This window comes from Ranitomeya variabilis, chromosome 1, assembly GCF_051348905.1.
Source record: "Ranitomeya variabilis isolate aRanVar5 chromosome 1, aRanVar5.hap1, whole genome shotgun sequence".
Taxonomy (NCBI): domain Eukaryota; kingdom Metazoa; phylum Chordata; class Amphibia; order Anura; family Dendrobatidae; genus Ranitomeya; species Ranitomeya variabilis.
Genome location: NC_135232.1, coordinates 272,512,331 through 272,535,135, shown reverse-complemented (window position 1 = coordinate 272,535,135; position 22,805 = coordinate 272,512,331). Strand labels below are relative to the sequence as shown.

Sequence of the window (22,805 nt, the reverse complement as noted above, 5' to 3'; positions counted from 1 at the left end):
AGGAATTTTTGGAATGTTTAAATAAAAATGAACATTTAACTTTTTTTCACAAAAAATTTACTTCAGCTCCAATTTGTTTTATTTTACCAAGGGTAACAGGAGAAAATGGACCCCAAAAGTTGTTGTACAATTTGTCCTGAGTACGCCGATACCCCATATGTGGGGGTAAACCACTGTTTGGGCGTATGACAGAGCTCGGAAGCGAAGGAGCGCCATTTGACTTTTCAATGCAAAATTGACTGGAATTGAGATGGGACGCCATGTTGCGTTTGGGGAGCCCCTGATGTGCCTAAACATTGAAACCCCCCACAAGTGACACCATTTTGGAAAGTAGACCCCCTAAGGAACTTATCTAGAGGTGTGGTGAGCACTTTGACCCACCAAGTGCTTCACAGAAGTTTATAATGCAGAACCGTAAAAATAAAAAATCATATTTTTTCACAAAAATTATCTTTTCACCCCCAATTTTATATTTTCCCAAGGGTAAGAGAAGAAATTGGACCCCAAAAGTTGTTGTACAATTTGTCCTGAGTACGCTGATACCCCATATGTGGGGGTAAACCACTGTTTGGGCGCATGGGAGAGCTCGGAAGGGAAGTAGCACCGTTTGACTTTTCAATGCAAAATTGACAGGAATTGAGATGGGACGCCATGTTGCGTTTGGAGAGCCCCTGATGTGCGTAAACATTGAAACCCCCCACAAGTGACACCATTTTGGAAAGTAGACCCCCTAAGGAACTTATCTAGATGTGTTTTGAGCGCTTTGACCCACCAAGGGCTTCACAGAAGTTAATAATGCAGAGCCGTAAAAATAAAACAAAAATTTTTTCCCACAAAAATTATTTTTTTAGCCCCCAGTTTTGTATTTTCCCGAGGGTAGCAGGAGAAATTGGACCCCAAAATTTGTTGTCCAATTTGTCCTGTGCGCTGATACCCCATATGTGGGGGGGAACCACCGTTTGGACGCATGGAAGGGCTCGGAAGTGAAGGAGCGCCATTTGGAATGCAGACTTAGATGGAATGGTCTGCAGGCGTCACATTGCGTTTGCAGAGCCCCTAATGTACCTAAACAGTAGAAACCCCCCACAAGTGACACCATGTTGGAAAGTAGACCCCCTAAGGAACTTATCTAGATGTGTTGTAAGAACTTTGAACCCCCAAGTGTTTCACTACAGTTTATAACGCAGAGCCGTGAAAATAAAAAAAATTTTTTTTCCCACAAAAATTATTTTTTAGCCCCCAGTTTTGTATTTTCCCAGGGGTAACAGGAGAAAATGGACCCCAAAGGTTGTTGTCCTATTTGTCCTGAGTACGCTGATACCCCATATGTTGGGGTAAACCCCTGTTTGGGCACACGGGAGAGCTCGGAAGGGAAGGAGCACTGTTTTACTTTTTCAACGCAGAATTGGCTGGAATTGAGATCGGACGCCATGTCGCGTTTGGAGAGCCCCTGATGTGCCGAAACAGTGGAAACCCCCCAATTATAACTGAAACCCTAATCCAAACACACCCCTAACCCTAATCCCAACAGTAACCCTAACCACACCTCTAACCCTGACACACCCCTAACCCTAATCGCAACCCTATTCCCAACCGTAAATGTAATCTAAACCCTAACCGTAACTTTAGCCCCAACCCTAGCCCTAACCCTAACCCTAATGGGAAAATGGAAATAAATACATTTTTTTTATTTTTCCCTAACTAAGGGGGTGATGAAGGGGGGTTTGATTTACTTTTATAGCGAGTTTTTTAGCGGATTTTTATGATTGGCAGCCGTCACACACTGAAAGACGCTTTTTATTGCAAAAAATATTTTTTGCATTACCACATTTTGAGAGCTATAAATTTTCCATATTTTGGTCCACAGAGTCATGTGAGGTCTTGTTTTTTGCGGGACGAGTTGACGTTTTTATTGGTAACTTTTTGGGCACGTCACATTTTTTGATCGCTTTTTATTCCGATTTTTGTGAGGCAGAATGACCAAAAACCAGCTATTCATGAATTTCTTTTGGGGGGGCGTTTATACTGTTCCGCGTTTGGTAAAATTGATAAAGCAGTTTTATTCGTCGGGTCAGTACGATTACAGCGATATCTCATTTATATTATTTTTTTATGTTTTGGCGCTTTTATACGATAAAAACTATTTTATGGAAAAAATAATTATTTTTGCATCGCTTTATTCTCAGGACTATAACTTTTTTAGTTTTTTGCTGATCATGCTGTATGGCGGCTCGTTATTTGCGGGACAAGATGACGCTTTCAGCGGTACCATGGTTATTTATATCTGTCTTTTTGATCGCGTGTTATTCCACTTTTTGTTCGGCGGTATGATAATAAAGCATTGTTTTTTGCCTCGTTTTTTTTTTTTTTTCCCTTACGGTGTTTACTGAAGGGGTTAACTAGTGGGCCAGTTTTATAGGTCAGGTCGTTACGGACGCGGCGATACTAAATATGTGTACTTTTATTGTTTTGTTTTTTTTATTTAGATAAAGAAATGTATTTATGGGAATATTTTTTTTTTTTTTTCATTATTTTGGAATATATTTTTTTTTTTTACACATTTGGAAAAAATTTTTTTAACTTTTTTACTTTGCCCCAGGGGGGGACAATACAGATCGGTGATCTGCCAGTTTGCATAGCACTCTGACAGATCACCGATCTGCGAGAAGTGCATGCTGCTTCACAGTGCCTGCTCTGAGCAGGCTTCTGTGAAGCCACCTCCCTCCCTGCAGGACCCGGATCCGCGGCCATCTTGGATCCGGGTCTGGAGCAGGCAGGGAGGGAGGTAAGACCCTCGCAGCAACGCGATCACATCGCGTTGCTGCGGGGGGCTCAGGGAAGCCCGCAGGGAGCCCCCTCCCTGCGCGATGCTTCCCTGCACCGCCGGCACATCGCGATCATGTTTGATCGCGGTGTGCGGGGGGTTAATGTGCCGGGAGCGGTCCATGACCGCTCCTGGCACATAGTGCCGGATGTCAGCTGCGATAGGCAGCTGACACCCGGCCGCGATCGGCCGCGCTCCCCCCGTGAGCGCCGCCGATCGCGCTGGACGTACTATCCCGTCGGCGGTCATACGGGCCCACCCCACCTCGACGGGATAGTACGTCGGATGTCAGGAAGGGGTTAAAAATTACAAATCTTTAAAAGACAGGATGATGGAAGAAATTGGACCTCCAAAACAGAAACAGGGGGTGACCCACAAACCCAGATGGCAATATGTTTTTTATATATAAATATACATGTATCTAATGTTGCTGAGCTTAAATTAGTATCCCTATAGGAAGCAGGAAAGAAAAGACTGACAATGTGGATGGACGTCAAACGTCTCTTTGGAAGAACCGCATGACAGTCTTATATCTGATTGAAGGGTATAACTAAAGATAAGCAATCAAAGGTATAAATACATACATGGCAATGCCCTCACATCAAAAATGGCTTTGGTGATAGTGTTGATAGATTCTCTATAATGGCACAAAGGTGGAAATAATAATTGCTGCTATGCAGGAGAGAGAATGACAGTAAGGTACTGTAGTTAAAGAGTTGGCCACTAGATGGCAGTGTGATACCACGGAAGGAAACTTAAATTCCTAAGGCAGAGTGGAGGTGACCTGCCTTCCCACGTTCATCTCTACCCGTCCCCACTCCTCTTCAGGTAAATACCTCATGGCTTTGTGATCAATTTTTTTCGGTCTTTTCCATGTGCAGTCTGCCTTAGGAATTTAAGTTTCCTTCCGTGGTATCACACTGCCATCTAGTGGCCATCTCTAACTACAGTACCTTACTGTCATTCTCTCTCCTGCATAGCAGCAATTATTATTTCCACCTTTGTGCCATTATAGAATCTATCAACACTATCACCAAAGCCATTTTTGATGTGAGGGCATTGCCATGTATATATTTATACCTTTGATTGCTTATCTTTAGTTATACCCTTCAATCAGATATAAGACTGTCATGCGGTTCTTCCAAAGAGACGATTGACGTCCATCCACGTTGTCAGTCTTTTATTTCCTGCTTCCTATAGGGATACTAATTTAAGTTCAGCAACATTAGATACATGTATATTTATATATAAAAACATATTGCCATCTGGGTTTGTGGGTCACCCCCTGTTTCTGTTTTGGAGGTCCAATTTCTTCCATCATCCTGTCTTTTAAAGATTTGTAATTTTTAAAATAATATGTCAATAAAGATATTTTTACTTTTATTCACTAATGTGTCACTTCATACCTTGTTAGGTAATTTATGTCAGCAGTAATAATTGAAGTGCTAAAGTGCTGCCTATTTTAAACCCCTCCTTTTCGGATCATGGGATTAATATATACTACTTAGGCAGTTATATACTACGTGGGCTGCGTTGTATACTACATGGCTGCTATATACTACGTGGGCTGTGTTTTATACTGCGTGGGCTGTGTTTTATACTGCGTGGGCTGTGTTTTATACTGCGTGGGCTGTGTTTTATACTGCGTGGGCTGTGTTTTATACTGCGTGGGCTGTGTTATATACTGCGTGGGCTGTGTTATATACTCCGTGGGCTGTGTTATATAGTACATGGCTGCTATATACTACATGGGCAGTGTTATATACTAGGTGGGCTGCGTTATATACTACATGGCTGCTATATACTACGTGGGCAGTGTTATACTATGTGGGCTGTGTTATATACTGCGTGGGCTGTGTTATATAGTACATGGCTGCTATATACTACGTGGGCTGTGTTATATACTACATGGCTGCTATATACAGTGGGGCAAAAAAAGTGCCACCACTTAAAAAGATGAGAGGCGTCTGTAATTTACATCATAGGTAGACCTCAACTATGGGAGACAAACTGAGAAAAAAAAATCCAGAAAATCACATTGTCTGTTTTTTTATCATTTTTTTTTGCATTTTATGGTGGAAAATAAGTATTTGGTCAGAAACAAACAATCAAGATTTCTGGCTCTCACAGACCTGTAACTTCTTCTTTAAGAGTCTCCTCTTTCCTCCACTCATTACCTGCAGTAATGGCACCTGTTTAAACTTGTTATCAGTATAAAAAGACACCTGTGCACACCCTCAAACAGTCTGACTCCAAACTCCACTATGGTGAAGACCAAAGAGCTGTCAAAGGACACCAGAAACAAAATTGTAGCCCTGCACCAGTCTGGGAAGACTGAATCTGCAATAGCCAACCAGCTTGGAGTGAAGAAATCAACAGTGGGAGCAATAATTAGAAAATGGAAGACATACAAGACCACTGATAATCTCCCTCGATCTGGGGCTCCACGCAAAATCCCACCCCGTGGGGTCAGAATGATCACAAGAACGGTGAGCAAAAATCCCAGAACCACGCGGGGGGACCTAGTGAATGAACTGCAGAGAGCTGGGACCAATGTAACAAGGCCTACCATAAGTAACACACTACGCCACCATGGACTCAGATCCTGCAGTGCCAGACGTGTCCCACTGCTTAAGCCAGTACATATCCGGGCCCGTCTGAAGTTTGCTAGAGAGCATTTGGATGATCCAGAGGAGTTTTGGGAGAATGTCCTATGGTCTGATGAAACCAAACTGGAACTGTTTGGTAGAAACACAACTTGTCGTGTTTGGAGGAAAAAGAATACTGAGTTGCATCCATCAAACACCATACCTACTGTAAAGCATGGTGGTGGAAACATCATGCTTTGGGGCTGTTTCTCTGCAAAGGGGCCAGGATGACTGATCCGGGTACATGAAAGAATGAATGGGGCCATGTATCGTGAGATTTTGAGTGCAAACCTCCTTCCATCAGCAAGGGCATTGAAGTTGAAACGTGGCTGGGTCTTTCAACATGACAATGATCCCAAGCACACCGCCAGGGCAACGAAGGAGTGGCTTCGTAAGAAGCATTTCAAGGTCCTGGAGTGGCCTAGCCAGTCTCCAGATCTCAACACTATAGAAAACCTTTGGAGGGAGTTGAAAGTCCGTGTTGCCAAGCGAAAAGCCAAAAACATCACTGCTCTAGAGGAGATCTGCATGGAGGAATGGGCCAAAATACCAACAACAGTGTGTGGCAACCTTGTGAAGGCTTACAGAAAACGTTTGACCTCTGTCATTGCCAACAAAGGCTATATTACAAAGTATTGAGATGAAATTTTGTTTCTGACCAAATACTTATTTTCCACCATAATATGCAAATAAAATGTTAAAAAAACAGACAATGTGATTTTCTGGATTTTTTTTTCTCAGTTTGTCTCCCATAGTTGAGGTCTACCTATGATGTAAATTTAACGACGCCTCTCATCTTTTTAAGTGGTGGAACTTGCACTATTGCTGACTGACTAAATACTTTTTTGCCCCACTGTACTATGTGGGCTGTTATATACTACGTGGGCTGTGTTATATACTACGTGGGCTGTTATATACTGCGTGGGCTGTGTTATATACTACATGGCTGCTGTATACTACATGGGCAGTGTTATATACTATGTGGGCAATGTTATATACTGCGTGGGCTGTGTTATATACTGTTTGGGCTGTGTTATATACTGTTTGGGCTGTGTTATATACTACATGGGCTGTGTTATATACTACATGGGCTGTGTTATATACTACATGGGCTGTGTTATATACTACATGGGCTGTGTTATATACTACATGGGCTGTGTTATATACTACATGGGCTGTGTTATATACTACATGGGCTGTGTTATATACTGCATGGCTGCTATATACTACGTGGGCAGTGTTACAGTTATATGAAAAAGTTTGGGCACCCCTATTAATCTTAAGCTTAATGTTTTATAAAAATTGTTTTTTTTGCAACAGCTATTTCAGTTTCATATATCTAATAACTATTGGACACAGTAATGTTTCTGCCTTGAAATGAGGTTTATTGTACTAACAGAAAATGTGCAATCTGCATTCAAACAAAATTTGACAGGTGCATAAGTATGGGCACCCTTATCATTTTCTTGTTTTAAATACTCCTACCTACTTTTTACTGACTTACTAAAGCACTTTTTTTTGTTTTGTAACCTCATTGAGCTTTGAACTTCATAGCCAGGTGTATGCAATCATGAGAAAAGCTACTTAAAGGGAACCTATCACCTCGTTTTTTTCGGTATGAGATGAAAAATACTGTTAAATAGGGCCTGAGCTGTGCATTACAATAGTGTAGTTTGTGGACCCCGATTCCCCACCTATGCTGCCGAAATACGTTACCAAAGTAGTCGTTTTCGCCTGTCAATCAGGCTGGTCAGGTCGGATGGGCGTGGTTTCTTCCCCCAGATATTGCGTAGTTTTCCGTTGGTGGCGTAGTGGTGTGCGCATGTCCAAGGTCCCGAATCCTGCACAGGGGTGTGAAAATAGCAGCGATGTCCGTTATTCCATTGGTGATCGGTGGGCGCGGCCATCTTGCTTTGGCCGCGCGTGCGCAGAAGCGGCGCTCTGCTGGCCGCGGCTTCAGGAAAATGGCCGCGGGATGCCGCGCGTGCGCAGATGGATATCGCGGCGGCCATTTTCCTGAAGCCGCGGCCAGCAGAGCGCCGCTTCTGCGCACGCGCGGCCAAAGCAGGATGGCCGCGCCCACCGATCACCAATGGAATAACAGACATCGCTGCTATTTTCACACCCCTGTACAGGATTCGGGACCTTGGACATGCGCACACCACTACGCCACCAACGGAAAACTACGCAATATCTGGGGGAAGAAACCACGCCCATCCGACCTGACCAGCCTGATTGACAGGCGAAAACGACTACTTTGGTAACGTATTTCGGCAGCATAGGTGGGGAATCGGGGTCCACAAACTACACTATTGTAATGCACAGCTCAGGCCCTATTTAACAGTATTTTTATCTCATACCGAAAAAAACGGGGTGATAGGTTCCCTTTAAAGTGGCCACTTGCAAGTTGTTCTCCTGTTTGAATCTCCTCTGAAGAGTGGCATCATGGGCTCCTCAGAACAACTGTCAAATGATCTGAAAACAAAGATTATTCAACATAGTTGTTCAGGGGAAGGATACAAAAAGCTGTCTCAGAGATTTAACCTGTCAATTTGCACTGTGAGGAACATAGTAAGGAAATGGAAGAACACAGGTACAGTTCTTGTTAAGGGCAGAAGTAGCAGGCCAAGAAAAACATCAGAAAGGCAGAGAAGAAGAATGGTGAGATCAGTCAAGGACAATCCTCAGACCACCTCCAGAGAGCTGCAGCATCAACTTGCTACAGATGGTGTCACTGTGCATCGGTCAACTATACAACGCACTTTGCACAAGGAGAAGCTGTATGGGAGAGTGATGCGAAAGAAGCCGTTTCTGCAAGCACGCCACAAACAGAGTCAGCTGAGGTATGCAAAAGCACATTTGGAGAAGCCAATTTCTTTTTTGAAGAAGGTCCTGTGGACTGATGAAACCAAGATTGTGTTGTTTGGTCATACAAAAAGGTGTTATGCATGGCGGCAAAAAAACACAGCATTCCAAGAAAAACACTTGCTACCCACAGTAAAATTTGGTGGAGGTTCCATCATGCTTTGGGGCTGTGTGGCCAATGCCGGCACCGGGAATCTTGTTAAAGTTGAGGGTACAACTCAGTATCAGCAGATTCTTGACAATAATGTTCATGAATCAGTGACAAAGTTGAAGTTACGCAGGGGATGGATCTTTCAGCAAGACAATGATCCAAAACACCGCTCCAAATCTACTCAGGCATTCATGCAGAGGAACAATTACACTGTTCTGGAATGGCCATCCCAGTCCCCAGACCTGAATATCATTGAACATCTGTTGGATCATTTGAAGAGGGCTGTCCATGCTCGGCGACCATCAAACTTAACTGAACTGGAATTGTTTTGTAAAGAGGAATGGTCAAAAATACCTTCATCCAGGAACTCATTAAAAGCTACAGGAAGCGACTAGAGGCTGTTATTTTTGCAAAAGGAGGAGCTACTAAATATTAATGTCACTTTTCTGGTGAGGTGCCCATACTTATGCACCTGTCAAATTTTGTTTGAATGCAGATTGCACATTTTCTGTTAGTACAATAAACCTCATTTCAAGGCAGAAACATTACTGTGTCCAACAGTTATTAGATATATGAAACTGAAATAGCTGTTGCAAAAAAAAACAATTTTTATAAAACATTAAGCTTAAGATTAATAGGGGTGCCCAAACTTTTTCATATAACTGTATATACTACGTGGGAAATGTTATATACTGTTTGGGCTGTGTTATATACTGCGTGGCCTGTATTAACGCATCGGGTATTCTACAATATGTCGTGGCCTGTGCTATATACTATGTGGCTGCTATATACATACATACATATGCTAGAATACCCAATGCGTTAGAATCGGGCCAACATCTAGTGTAATATATAAATATATAAAAAAATAATAACTTTGCAATTACTGGAGGATAATTAACATTCTTTACAATTAAGTGTTTTAAAAAAACCCTCCTAGACTTTAACGTGAAATAATTTATAGAATAAAGAAAATATTTTGGTGTATATGGTCATCTTGTTGTAGACATTCTGACAAGTCCACAGTGATTTCTTTTTGACATTTACTAAAGTTGCTCAACAGTTTCCATCCCCTGTCTTATAGGTCAGCTCTTGTGCGTACATTACTCAGAAGGTGGAGTTTGCTGGAATCAGGTTTGTAACATTAAACTGTAAAAGGCTAGATCTCACGGCCGAAACATGGCCATATTTTCTCATATATTTTCTCATTTCATATTATGGCCACAAGGTCTCATATTCTGGTCTTTACAGCATCATGTTCAGGCGCAAAAACATGGCTATGTGGCCAATTTAACCCCTTCACACTGCAGTCCTTTTTTCGTTTTTGCGTTTGTTTTTTTCTCCCCTCCTTCCCAGAGCCATAACTTTTTTATTTTTTGGTCATTATGGCTATGTGACGGCTTGTTTTTTTGCGGGACAAGTTGTACTTTTGAACAACACCATTGGTTTTACCATATTGTGTACTGGAAAATGGAAACACAAATCCATGTGTGGTGAAATTGTAAAAGAAAAAAAAAAAAAAAAAAAAGTGCAATTCCACAACAGTTTTTTTTTTTTTTTTTAAACTATGTTCACCAAATGCTAAAACTGACCTGCCATTAAGATTCTACTGGTCATTGTGAGTTTGTAGATACCAAACATGTCTAGGTTATGTTTTATTTAAGTGGTTAAAAAAGAAAATCCAAAGTTTGTTTAAAAAAAAGCGTCATTTTCCGATACCCATAGCGTCTCCATTTTTCGTGATCTGTGGCTGGGTGAGGGCTTATTTTTTTTTGCGTGCCAAGCTGTTTTTAATGACTCCATTTTGGTGTGGATATGATCTATTGATCACCCGTTACTACATTTTAATGCTGTTGCGGCACCCAAAGAAACACATTTCTGCCATTTTTACTTTTTTATTTTTTCCCTACACCGTTTACTGATCGGATTAACTATTTTTATATCTTGATAGATCGGGCGATTCTGAACGCGGCGATACCAAATATGTTTTTTTTTTTTTATTATTGTGGGGGTGATTTAAACTTTTATTTTTTTTATTTATTTTTTTTTTTATAATTTTAAACTTTTTTTTTTTTAACTTTTCACTTGCTACATTAGTGTCCATGGGAGACTAGAAGCTGCGATAATCCGATCGCCTATGCTAAACACAGGTGAAGATCAGATCACCTGTGTGTAGCAGAAATGCTCACTTGCTATGAGTGCTGACCGTTGGCGCTGCAAACCTCGGGTTGTCATGCTAACACATCGGCGTCCCGTGGTTCTTTTACACGGCACCTATGGCCGAGATTAGTGATGCGCTTCTATTGCTATTACAATAACTGCTGCTGTCAGAGATTGACAGCGGCATTTAACAGGTTAACAGCCGCGGATGGAACGCGATTCCACCCGCTACTGATAGGGGCACATGTCAGCTGTTCAAAACATCTGACGTGCTGAGAGTTGATGCAAGCTCAGCGCCGGAGCCCACATCGAAGGGAGAGACACAATTGCTTATTTGCGCTAATTTTAAATTATTCTGTAAAGTTGGGTGCCGAGGCCATTTTTTTTCTTTAAACACATCATTTTTATTGTGAAATGTAAAGTACAAATCACAAACATTTTATATTTTTTGTACACAAACGTGAGTACAATGCAAACCCCCCCCCCCCAGAAAATAGACAAACACCTGACTGTATGAGAAGAACATTTTCAAATGCCAACATTTTTCAGTCTAGACAGCTGAATTGATCATACCCATAAGTGTAATGTTATAGGTAATGAAGAGACACCTGAGTATAAAGTAATTATGTAGGGCATTATTGGTATAATATGAACAGTGATGCTCACACAGTTATGAATAAAAACTTTTTGGAAATATATATATGCTTCTGGACAATTACTTATACTATAGAGATAGACAAGTCATCTAGTACAGTAATTATGAGCAGTTCAAAAGAGGCTAACCTGGAGCAGTCAGCCAGTGTTCCCAAATTTTAACTTTTTCTTTTACGTAGACAAGGCAATTTTAGTTTTACATAAAGCATCGTGTATGTCATTTTTAGTATGCTTATTTTTATGTTCATAATAATGTAGTTTTAGGGTACTGTCACACAGTGCAATTTTGATCGCTACGACGGCACGATTCGTGACGTTGTAGCGATATCGTTACGATCTCGCAGTGTCTGACACGCTACTGCGATCAGGGACCCTGCTGAGAATCGTACGTCGTAGCAGATCGTTTGAAACCTTCTTTCGTCGCTGGATCTCCCGCTGTCATCGCTGGATCGTTGTGTGTGACAGCGATCCAGCGATGCGTTCGCTGGTAACCAGGGTAAACATCGGGTTACTAAGCGCAGGGCCGCGCTTAGTAACCCGATGTTTACCGTGGTTACCAGCGTAAAAGAAAAAAAAACAAACACTACATACTCACCATCTGATGTCCGTCAGGTCCCTTGCCGTCCGCTTCCCGCTCTGACTGTCTGCCGGCCGGAAAGTGAGAGCAGATCACAGCGGTGACGTCACTGCTGTGCTGTGCTCTCACTGTACGGCGGCACTCAGTCACAGCAGGAAGCAGACGGCAAGGGACCTGACGGACATCAGATGGTGAGTATGTACGGTTTTTTTTTTTTTACTTTTACGCTGGTAACCACGGTAAACATCGGGTTACTAAGCGCGGCCCTGCGCTTAGTAACCCGATGTTTACCCTGGTTACCCGGGGACTTCGGCATCGCTCCAGCGCCGTGATTGCAAAGTGTGACCGCAGTCTACGACGCTGGAGCGATAATCATACGACGCTGCAACGTCACGAATCGTGCCGTCGTAGCGATCAAAATTGCACTGTGTGACAGTACCCTTAAGGGATTTTGTTCAGGAATATGTCTGGTATCTAAGGTCTCATTCACCCATCAGTATTTTGCATCAGTATTCATATGCCAAAACCAGGAGTGGAACTTGGAGAAAAGCTATAATTGAAAGTTTGACTTCTGTTCCATGGTTTGGAGACACTCCTGGTTTTGGCATACAAACACTGATCAAAAATACTGATTTGTGAATAAAGCCTAAGGCTTAATTCACACACAGGGTTTTGCTTTATTTTGCATGTCTTTTTGTGATAGTGGTCATAGATGTTTTTTGGTTAGAAATGCTGCAACCTGTTGTTAGTGCAATGTGTATAGCTAAACTGGAGCGTGAAAGTCACGCATTCAAATAATATAATTGGTTAGTTATCGTGGTGAAAAAAATTAACTTGTATTCGAAAAGTAAAAAATGTGCTTAGTATTTAGCAAAATTCTATAAGTATACTGCAAAGTATAGTTCAGTTATCTTTTAAGTATATGAAGAGGCTCATTTGATCCGTGTACCCTAAATATTCTTGTGGTGGTGTTAGGACACAGGAGCAATTTCAGGTGTTATGTTCTGCATTGCAGAGCCCAGGCTGGAGAGTTATGGGTGAAGAGTGAGAAGGTCACCTGTGGATACATCAGTGAGGATACGCGGGTATGCCTCTTCACTCAATATTCTACTCAAATTTTTTCTTTTACTTATTTAATGTAACTAATTCATCTCTCCACTATCCAACCCATCGATTGCAGGTAGTGTTCCGTTCCACCTCTGCCATGGTCTATATATTCATTCAGATGAGCTGTGAGATGTGGGACTTTGACATTTATGGTATGAATATGTTCTTCACATTGGGCCAACACTTGCATCCCCTTTTCCATGGATTGATGTATTGTATATTCAATGTGGGGATTGTTTTCCATCCATTCTTAAGGGTCTTGAGACCTGTGGGAATAATGGTAAATTGATCTTTATCTATTAATAATTCATTATTCCAGGGGATTTGTACTTTGAAAAAGCTGTCAATGGATTCCTTGCAGATCTCTTCAACAAATGGAAGGTAACAGTCTGAAATTCATAGCTCCATAGTAGAAAATAAAGACACTAAATATTGAAATGCAGCATCCTTGGATATGCCCATAAAGCAAAGTATTAGATGTAGTATTGAAATTAATTATTAATGTTTATTCTAATTGTGTGTAAAGGCAGTAAAATTGGCAGCAAATGTGTTATGTGCTGTTAAAGTGGAGAACATGCAGCAAGCGATCGTTTAGTCAGAGAGGGAGTATTTAAGGGTGGGTTTAGGCTAGCCAACCTGCGGAATGAAACAACCGTCTATCAGCTACATAAAAGTGGATAAGTGGTTGTTTTATAGCCTGTTTAGACACTTCACACTTATTTTGTGTGCATAGACTGTCCTTGGTCTCAGCAGCACGTATCCTGTTTACACAGCACAATGTGCTATCGAGAGCTCTGATTTTTTTTTTTGGCATCTTTAGAAGTAATTTCACTGGACAAATCGGGTAATTGACAGCTTGGTTAGACTGGCCGGATGTCGGGGAACAAGCATTCCTAAGGAATGCTTGTTCCAGATTATTGGCCAGTATAAATGCAGCCTAGGGCAAAGTAAGAATTAATGTGGACTCCTTAATGATGCCAGCTTTACAAAACACAACACACAAAAAAAAGTAGGATAAAGATGTTCATGGTCATTAGATTCTGTTAAAAAAGCTAAATGGTATTGACAATATCCGCAGTCTATTACCTCTAATTTTATAAATCTTTAGTTTGATTTTTTTTGGGGGTGGAGATTCTCTCCTGCATTTTGGCATTTCATTTTTTTTTCCCTTCTTTTTGGAATTTATTTTATTGGGATGGGGATAATGGTAAAACTGCGAGCCAATGGTGGTAAATTGATTAATTACATTTCAATTCAGTACTTGTCCACATTACAAAAGTCATTTTACATTGGATGCTCTTTGCATCAATTTTTTTTACCATGATCTAAAAAAAAAACCAAATTGACAAATTTATAATGTGATCAGTAGTTGAAATATGTGTAGACTGTGTGTCCCACTTAGAAGCTGCAAAACTACAGCCTTCAAGATAAATACAATGAAATCCCTTTAATTCTTTCTTCTGTTTCTCGTTGGTATATGTGGGAAAAAGAAGCATTAAGGATGTTGGACTTCAAAATGGCCAATCCTTTGTTGGTTATCTTAGGTTAGCAAAGTAAATTAGCAGCTGGTTTCTGATTTTTTTATTTTTTTTTTCTGAGGGTTCAGGAGACTTTACAACAATTTAATGATTATAATTTTACTATTCCTCCAGGAGAAGAACTGCAGTCATGAAGTTACTGTTGTACTATTTTCTAGAACATTTTATGATGCAAAATCTTTAGGTAGGTGATTAAATGTGTGTGTATATATGTGTATATTTATATATGTATATATACTCTCCCTCTGTCTCTCTCTCTAGAGTCATTACAAACAGAGTGATCTATTTCAAGTGTTTATTTCTGTTAATGTTGATGATTATGGCTTACAGCCAATGAAAACCCAAAAGTCATTATCTCAGTAAATTAAAATAATTAACAAAAAACACCTGCAACGGCTCCCTAAGCGTTTAAAAATGTCCCTTAGGGTATGTGCACACGTTCAGGATTTCTTGCAGAAATTTCCTGACAAAAACCAGACATTTGTGCCAGAAATCCGCATGCGTTTTTTTCACGTTTTTTTCTGGAGGTTCCCAATGCGTTAAATAGCGGGAAAAATGCAAAAAAAAACCCACAAAATTAATGAACATGTTGCTTTTTTTACCACAATACATTTTTTTCGCGGAAAAAAACACATCGTGTGCACAAAAATTGCAGAATGCATTCTAAATGATAGGATGCATATGTATGCGTCTTTTATGTGTTTTTATCGCGAAAAAAACGCGAAAAAACCTGAACGTGTGCACATAGCCTCAGTCTGTTTCAGTAGGCTCCACAATCATGGGGAAGACTGCTGACTTGAGATATCCAGAAGGCAGTCATTGACACACTCCACAAGGAGGGTAAGCCACAAAAGGTAATTGCTAAAGAAGCTGGCTGTTCAGAGTGCTGTATCCAAGCATAGTAATGGAAAGTTGAGTGGAAGGAAAAAGTGTGGTAGGAAAAGGGGCACAAGCAACCAGGATAACCGCAACCTTGAAAGGATTAAGAAAAGGCCATTCAAAAATTTGGGGGAGGTTCACAAGGAGTGGACTGCTACTGTAGTCGTTACTTCAAGAGCCACCACACACAGACATGTCCAGGACACAAGCTACAAGTGTCGCATTCCTTGTGTCAAGCCACTCATGACCAATAGACAATGCCAGAAGCGTCTTACTTGGGCCAAGGAGAAAAAGAACTGGACTGCTGCTCAGTGGTCCAAGGTGTTTTCAGATGAAAATAAATGTAGCATTTAATTTGGAAATCGAGGTCCCAGTCTAGAGGAAGAGTGGAGAGGCACACAATCCAAACTGCTTGAGGTCTAGTGTGAAGTTTCCACAATCAGTGATGGTTGTGTGGAGCCATGTCATCTGCTGGTGTAGGTCCACTGTGTTTTATGAAGACCAAAGTCAGCGCAGCCATCTACCAGGAAATTTTAGAGCACTTCATGCTTCCCTCTGTCGACAAGCTTTTTGAGATGGAAATTTCTTTCTCCATCAGGACTTGCCACCTGTCCACCCTGCCAAAAGTACCAATACCTGGCTTAAAAACAGCAGTATCACTGTGCTTGATTAGCTAGCAAACTCACCTGACCTTAACCCCATAGAGAATCTATGGGGTATTGTCAAGAGGAAGATGAGAGACACCTGACTGAATAATGCAGATGAGTTTGAGACTGCATAAAAGCAACCTGGGCTTCCATAACACCTCAGCAGTGCAACAGGCTGATCGCCTTCTTGCCACGCCGCACTGATGCAGTAATTGATGCAGAAGGAGCCTCGGCTGAGTATTGAGTGCATTCACTGAACATACATTTCAGTAGGCCAACATTTTGGATTTTAAAATCCATTTTCTCCAAAATCCATTTTCTCCATCGTCACATTGGGGGACACAGGACCGTGGGTGTATGCTGCTGCCACTAGGAGGCTGACACTAAGTAAATACAATAAAAGTTAGCTCCTCCTCTGCAGTATATACCACCCACTGGCTCCGGATAGAACCAGTTCATGCTTGGTGTCTGTAGGAGGCACACTGGGGTCTGCTATTCAGGCCATACCTTTTTTATTTTTATTTTCATATTTTAAATTTTTTTATTAATTTTTTTTGCGCAAGAGGTAGACTGGGGCGACGGACCTATTCAAGGGGCCGATCTCCCCCAAACAGCAACAGTTGAGCACGGCGAGTGTCGCCTCTCTGTATCCTGTCCTGCGACGTGGGATGCCAGCTATTTATTCGGTCTCCCATGACAGCACCACGAGAGAGGGAATCCGCCCTTCAGGAACAGGAAACCTACAGATACAAAAGGCGGCGCATCTCACACGCATCAGTTGGTGTCTTGTTCCTGATGGGACGGGTCCCTACAGATGCCTACAGGATTTAGGATCCCAGGCCCGGCCAGTTGACTCAGGTAACGATGGGGGTCTCCTACATCGACCAGTGCAGGGGTCCTGGAAGCGCCACGGTGCTCCTCGATGGTGGCACGGCAGGGAGCAGGGTCCGGAGGATTGCTGTCTCCGGAAGTGGCCAGCGCAGAAGTAAGTATCCTCCTAGGCTCCCTGCGGCTTCAGTGGTGTGGGGTCTCTGATTGCTCCGGGTCCGTGGCGCGTGCGGCTTTCTTCCGGGCATCCCGGAGCGGCCTCTGGCATGCTCAATGCTGCCGGGGGTTGCCAGGTGGCGTTGGGGCGCGGGGCCCGCGTCTGCTTCCGGGTCACCGGCGCTGGTTCCCTTCTGCACATGCGCGGGGGGTTTCTGGCATCGGTAAATTGGCGGCCGCCATACAGAGAAACGGGAGACAACATTTAGTTCCATTAGGGACTGATTAGCACTTGTGGGGGATGCCGGGGTGAGGCACGGAGTCACCTGCCGACCCAGAACCGTGGGGGGGTATATAGGGCCATCAGACAGAGAGATCCCTGCTTCTGGCCAATTTTCCTCACAATGGAGGATGATCAGCTGTACACTTTCCAGCCAGTGGAAGCTGCAGACTACAGACAAGCCTCAGGCCCCACGGAAAAGTCTGGATGGAGGTGGGCAGCTGAGTGACCGATCCAGCCGCAGGACTTCTTCCAGGTGAACGACATCGGCTGAAAAATTCCCCTCTCGTATTCCGGTACCTATCTCTGCAGACACTGGTGAGTGATCTTCGTGAATGTTCTCTCAGTGATTCAGCCTCCCCCTTATGTTTTTATTCTTAGGGGAAGGAGTGCACAGATCAGGCAAGGCACAGGGAATGCGCCCCCTGTGGATGACCCCTACCGGACTCTTGTCCAAAGAGATTATGCCCCCCTCCTGTATCCAACAGAAGGTGAGGCTTAGGGAGGGGGAGACAACGTAGCTCCTAGATGGCCCTTATTTCCCGTTAATATTCTCCTCAGGTAGCTGAGGAGACTCGTAACTTCACCTCAAGTCTGAAAGAAATTATCAGGACAGAACTCAGACTCGCTAGTAGACAGGAGAAGGAATGAAGTTTCACCTGAATCATCTCTCTCGGCCTCTTCATCTGAAGAGGATTCGGGCTGCTTCTGTCTGCCCCTAGACCATGTGGATAAACTTGTAAAAGCGGTCAGGGGAACAATGAGGATAGTAGAACCCAGACCTGAAATGTCGATACAGGATGTCATGTTTAAGGGTATAAAATTGATTCAGTCAATTGATTCAGTCAGAATGGCGGCAAGGGCAGCGGGACTCTCTGCCCTCTGCCCAGGCGATATCCACGCAAGGTCTAAGCTCTGTGCCACCCCATGTGAAGGGGAATGCCTCTTTGGTTCAGTCCTGGATGAATTACAGGACAAAGCAGGGGATGAGAAAAAGAGATTTCCCAACCCATCGTCCTCCTCCTTCTGATGTCCTTTTAGCAGGAGAAGATTTGGTTAAAGACCATCAAGGGATCGCTCTAAATGGGATGACAAGAAGGAGAGGCACTGGCTTCATGTTCAGGTGTTCATCGCAGGAACGGAAAAATCCCAATGACTAGCGGCTCCCGTGGGAGGTAGATTGTCGGCCTTTTATCCATCCTGGTCTCTTATCACCAACAGCAGTTGGGTGCAGAGCGTGATATCCACAGGACTTAAGCTTGAGTTCCTTTCGACCCCATGGATTAATTTCAAGATGACTCCTGTCCGCCCCTCCCTGATAGAACAGTCTGCCTTAGTCTGAGGTTGTCAAATTGTGCCAAAAAAGGGTACTGGTGGAGGTTCCGGCTTCTGAGGAGGGTAGAGGTTTTTACTCTCCCCTTCTTGGTCCAGAATCTTATAGGACCATCATTAATCTTCGGTCCCTTAATAGATTTCTGGTCGCTTGACGATTTAAGATGGATACAGTTGGCTCAGCAATAAAAATGTTGTTTCAAAACTGTTTTATGGTGGTTTTAGATTTAAAAGACACGTACTACCATGTACCCATTCACTCAGATTATCAACGCTTCTTGAGAGTAGCTGTTTCCATAGATGGCATAGTCCGGCATTTCCAGTATATAGCTCTCCCCTTTGGCCTTTCAGCAGCAACACGGGTCTTTACGAAACTAATCTCTGAAGTTATTGCCTATCTTCGAGAGTCAGACATCTTGATTATCGCATACTTAGACGACTTCTTAATTTTAGGCAGTTCGACAGATCATTGTCTTTCCCAGTTAAAAAGGCCTATATCCTCTCTAAAACACTTAGGTTGGTTAATAAACTCGGGAAAATCCCGGTTACGACCCTTGAGGGTCCAGCAATTTCTCGGTCTCATTTTAGATTCAGAAAATCAATTGTGTCGTCTGCCAACTGACAGAATTATTCACATCCGTCATCAGGTGCTGCAGGCAGTAAATAGACACTCCATGACCTTCAGGCAGGCCATGTCACTTCTCAGTTCCCTAACATCTTCAAGAGGAAGTTTTATTTTATGTTAGGGCTCTGCGGGGGTCCCTACAGGAAAAAATAACATTACTACCATCTGCCGTAAGCTCCTTAAAATGGAGGCTTAACAGGGATAATTCATCTTCAAGTGTTCCCTGGGAGAATAACATATCTCGTATAGTAACTACTGATTCCATTCCCTCGGGATGGGGGGCCCATATGGGGGATATGATGGTCCAGGGACAATGAGATTCCCAGGTAGAAGGTTCATTTAACCTGAAGGAACTATTGGCGGTAGAGCTGTCAGTTAAAAAACTCCTTGTATACCTGCAGGGTCACCATGTCAAAATCCTCTCGGACAATCAAATCACAGTGGCTTATATAAACCACCAAGGTGGGACCCGATCCGAGGCTCTGATGGAAATAGTGGAACGTCTTTTTCAGACAGCAGAAAGACATTTTCTATCTTTGACAGCACTTCACATAAAAGGAAAAGACAACACCACGGCAGACTTTCTAAGCCACAACACACTGAGGCAGGGAGAGTGCTGTCTGAATGGAGCTGTCTTCAGCCAGATTGTCTGCCTGTGGGGTCAAGCAGACATAGACCTTTTTGCCACCAGAAGTAACAGAAAAGTAAAACAATTCTGTTCTCTGAACCCGAGGGAAAAACCCCCTGGTGGTGGACGGCTTCCTACGGAAGTGGGATTTCAATCTGGCCTACACTTTCCCCCGTTGTCTCTCGTAGTAAAGAAGATCAGAGAAGGCAGGGCGAGGATTATATTAATTGCCCCATTTTGGCCCTGGAGGGCTTGGTTTTCATGGTTGAGGACAATGTCAGTCTGCGACCCCTGGGTTCTTAACGATCTTCCAGATCCATCAGCACGGCTCCACCTGACGGCGTGAAGTTTGAAAGGGCATTAACTCCTTCCCGACCTGTGACGCCACGTAGGCGTCATGAAAGTCGGTGCCAATCTGACCTGTGACGCCTATGTGGCGTCATGGAGGGATCGCGTCCCTGCAGATCGGGTGAAAGGGTTAACTCCAATTTCACCCGATCTGCAGGGACAGGGGGAGTGGTACTTTAGCCCAGGGGGGTGGCTTTGCCCCCACTTGGCTACAATCACTCTGATTGGCTGTTGAAAGTGCAACAGCCAATCAGAGCAATTTGTAATATTTCACCTATGAAAAGTGGTGAAATATTACAATCCAGCCATGGCCGATGCTGCAATATCATCGGCCATGGCTGGAAACCCTAATCTGCCCCCCGCCACCGATCTCCTCCCCAGTCCTCCGTTCTGTGGTCCGCAACCCTCCGTCCTCCTGTCCGCTCCCCCGTGCTCCGATCCCACCCCCCGTGCTCCGATACCCCCCTGTGCTCCGATCCCCCCTCATACTTACCGAGCCTCCCGGTGTCCGTCTGCTCCATGGGCGCCGCCATCTTTCAAAATGGCGGGCGCATGCGCAGTGCGCCCGCCAAATCTGCCGGCCGGCAGATTCGTTCCATGTACATTTTGATCACTGTGATAAAACCTATCACAGTGATCAAAATAAAAAAAAAATAGTAAATGAACCCCCCCCCCCCCATTATCACCCCCATAGGTAGGGACAATAATAAAATAAAGAAAATATATTTACTTTTATTTTTGCACTAGGGTTAGGGCTAGGGTTAGGGTTACAATTAGGGTTAGGGTAAGGCTATGTGCACACGTATTCTGGTCCTCTGTGGATTTTTCCGCAGTGCAAAACCGCTGCGGATTTATTGCGGATTTACCGCTGTTTTTCTGTGGATTTCACTGCAGTTTTACAACTGCGGTTTTCTATAGGAGCAGCTGTAAAACCACTGCGGAATCCACAGAAAGAAGTGACATGCTGTGGAATGTAAACCGCTGCGTTTCCGTGCAGTTTTTTCCGCAGCATGTGCACAGCGTTTTTTGTTTTCCCATAGGTTTACATTGAACTGTAAACTCATGGGAAACTGCTGCGGAAACGCTGCGGATCCGCAGCGTTTTCCGCAGCGTGTGCACATACCCTTAGAATTAGGCTATGTGTACACGGTGCGGATTTGGCTGCGGATCCGCAGCAGATTGGCCGATGTGGATTCGTAGCAGTTTTCAATCAGGTTTACAGTACCATGTAAACCTATGGAAAACCAAATCTGCTGTGCCCATGGTGCGGAAAATACCACGCGGAAACACTGCGTTGTATTTTCCACAGCATGTCAATTCTTTGTGCGGATTCCGCAGCGTTTTACACCTGTTCCTCAATAGGAATCCGCAGGTGAAATCCGCACAAAAAAACACTGGAAATCCGCAGGTAAAGCGCAGTGCCTTTTCCCTGCGGATTTTTCAAAAATGGTGCAGACAAATCTCACGAATCCGCAACGTGGGCACATAGCCTTAGAGTTAGGGTTGGAATTAGAGTTAGGGTTGGAATTTGGGCTAGGGTTGGAAATAGGGTTAAGATTAGGCTTGTGGTTAGGGTTAGTGGTGTGTTGTGGTTAGGGTTGGGTTAGGGTTAGGGTTGGGATTAGGGTTAGGGGTGTGTTGGGGTTAGGGTTGTGGTTAGGGTTGTGATTAGGGTTAGGGGTGTGTTGGGGTTAGGGTTGTGGTTAGGGGTGTGTTGGGGTTAGAGTTGGGATTAGGGTTAGGCACATCAGGGGTCTCCAAACACAACATGGCGCCACCATTGATTCCAGCCAATCTTGCGTTCAAAAAGTCAAATGGTGCTCCCTCCCTTCCGAGCCCCGTTGTGCACCCAAACAGTGGTTTACCCCCACATATGGGGTACCAGCATACTCCGGACAAACTGGGCAACAACGTTTGTGGTCCAATTTCTCCTGTTACCCTTGCCAAAATAAAAAATTGTTTGCTAAAACATCATTTTTGAGGAAAGAAAAATGATTTTTTATTTTCACAGCTCTGCGTTGTAAACTTCTGTGAAGCACTTGGGGGTTTAAAGTGCTCACCACATATCTAGATAAGTTCCTTGGGGGGTCTAGTTTCCAAAATAGGGTCACTTGTGGGGGGTTTCTACTGTTTAGGTACATCAGGGGCTCTGCAAATGCAACGTGACGCCCGCAGACCATTCCATCAAAGTCTGCATTTCAAAACGTCACTACTTCCCTTCTGAGCCCCGACGTGTGCCCAAACAGTGGTTCCCCCCCCACTTATGGGGTATCGGCATACTCAGGACAAACTGGACAACAACTTTTGGGGTCCAATTTCTCCTGTTACTGTTGTGAAAAAAAAATTTGCTGGCTAAAAAATAATTTTTGAGGAAAGAAAAATGATTTTTTATTTTCACGGCTCTGCGTTATAAACTTCTGTGAAGCACTTGGGGGTTTAAAGTGGTCACCGCACATCTAGATTAGTTCCATGGGAGGTCTAGTTTCCAAAATGGGGTCACGTGTGGGGGAGCTCCAATGTTTAGGCACACAGGGGCTCTCCAAACGCGACATGGTGTC

At 43.5% G+C, this 22,805-nt stretch overlaps 1 protein-coding gene and 1 long non-coding RNA gene across 12 annotated transcripts in view; one reads left to right on the top strand and one right to left on the bottom strand.

The window, feature by feature from the left end:
* DEPDC5 (DEP domain containing 5, GATOR1 subcomplex subunit) overlaps positions 1 to 22,805 on the top strand; it is a 171,723-nt gene that overhangs the window by 26,731 nt on the left and 122,187 nt on the right. For all 11 annotated transcript variants that reach the window (XR_013223698.1, XM_077294210.1, XM_077294177.1 and 8 more), the window contains exons 7-11: positions 9,573 to 9,622; positions 12,895 to 12,964; positions 13,060 to 13,138; positions 13,306 to 13,367; positions 14,639 to 14,708. Coding sequence is in view for 10 of the 11 variants with exons in the window: in XM_077294210.1 (XP_077150325.1) it covers positions 9,573 to 9,622; positions 12,895 to 12,964; positions 13,060 to 13,138; positions 13,306 to 13,367; positions 14,639 to 14,708 (331 nt within the window). In the remaining variant the exon portion in view is untranslated. The remainder of the gene's footprint in view (positions 1 to 9,572; positions 9,623 to 12,894; positions 12,965 to 13,059; positions 13,139 to 13,305; positions 13,368 to 14,638; positions 14,709 to 22,805) is intronic.
* Positions 13,214 to 22,805, bottom strand: part of LOC143815282 (uncharacterized) — a 71,050-nt gene continuing 61,458 nt past the window's right edge. The window contains exon 3 of the long non-coding RNA XR_013223713.1: positions 13,214 to 13,252. This is a non-coding gene — a long non-coding RNA (uncharacterized LOC143815282). The remainder of the gene's footprint in view (positions 13,253 to 22,805) is intronic.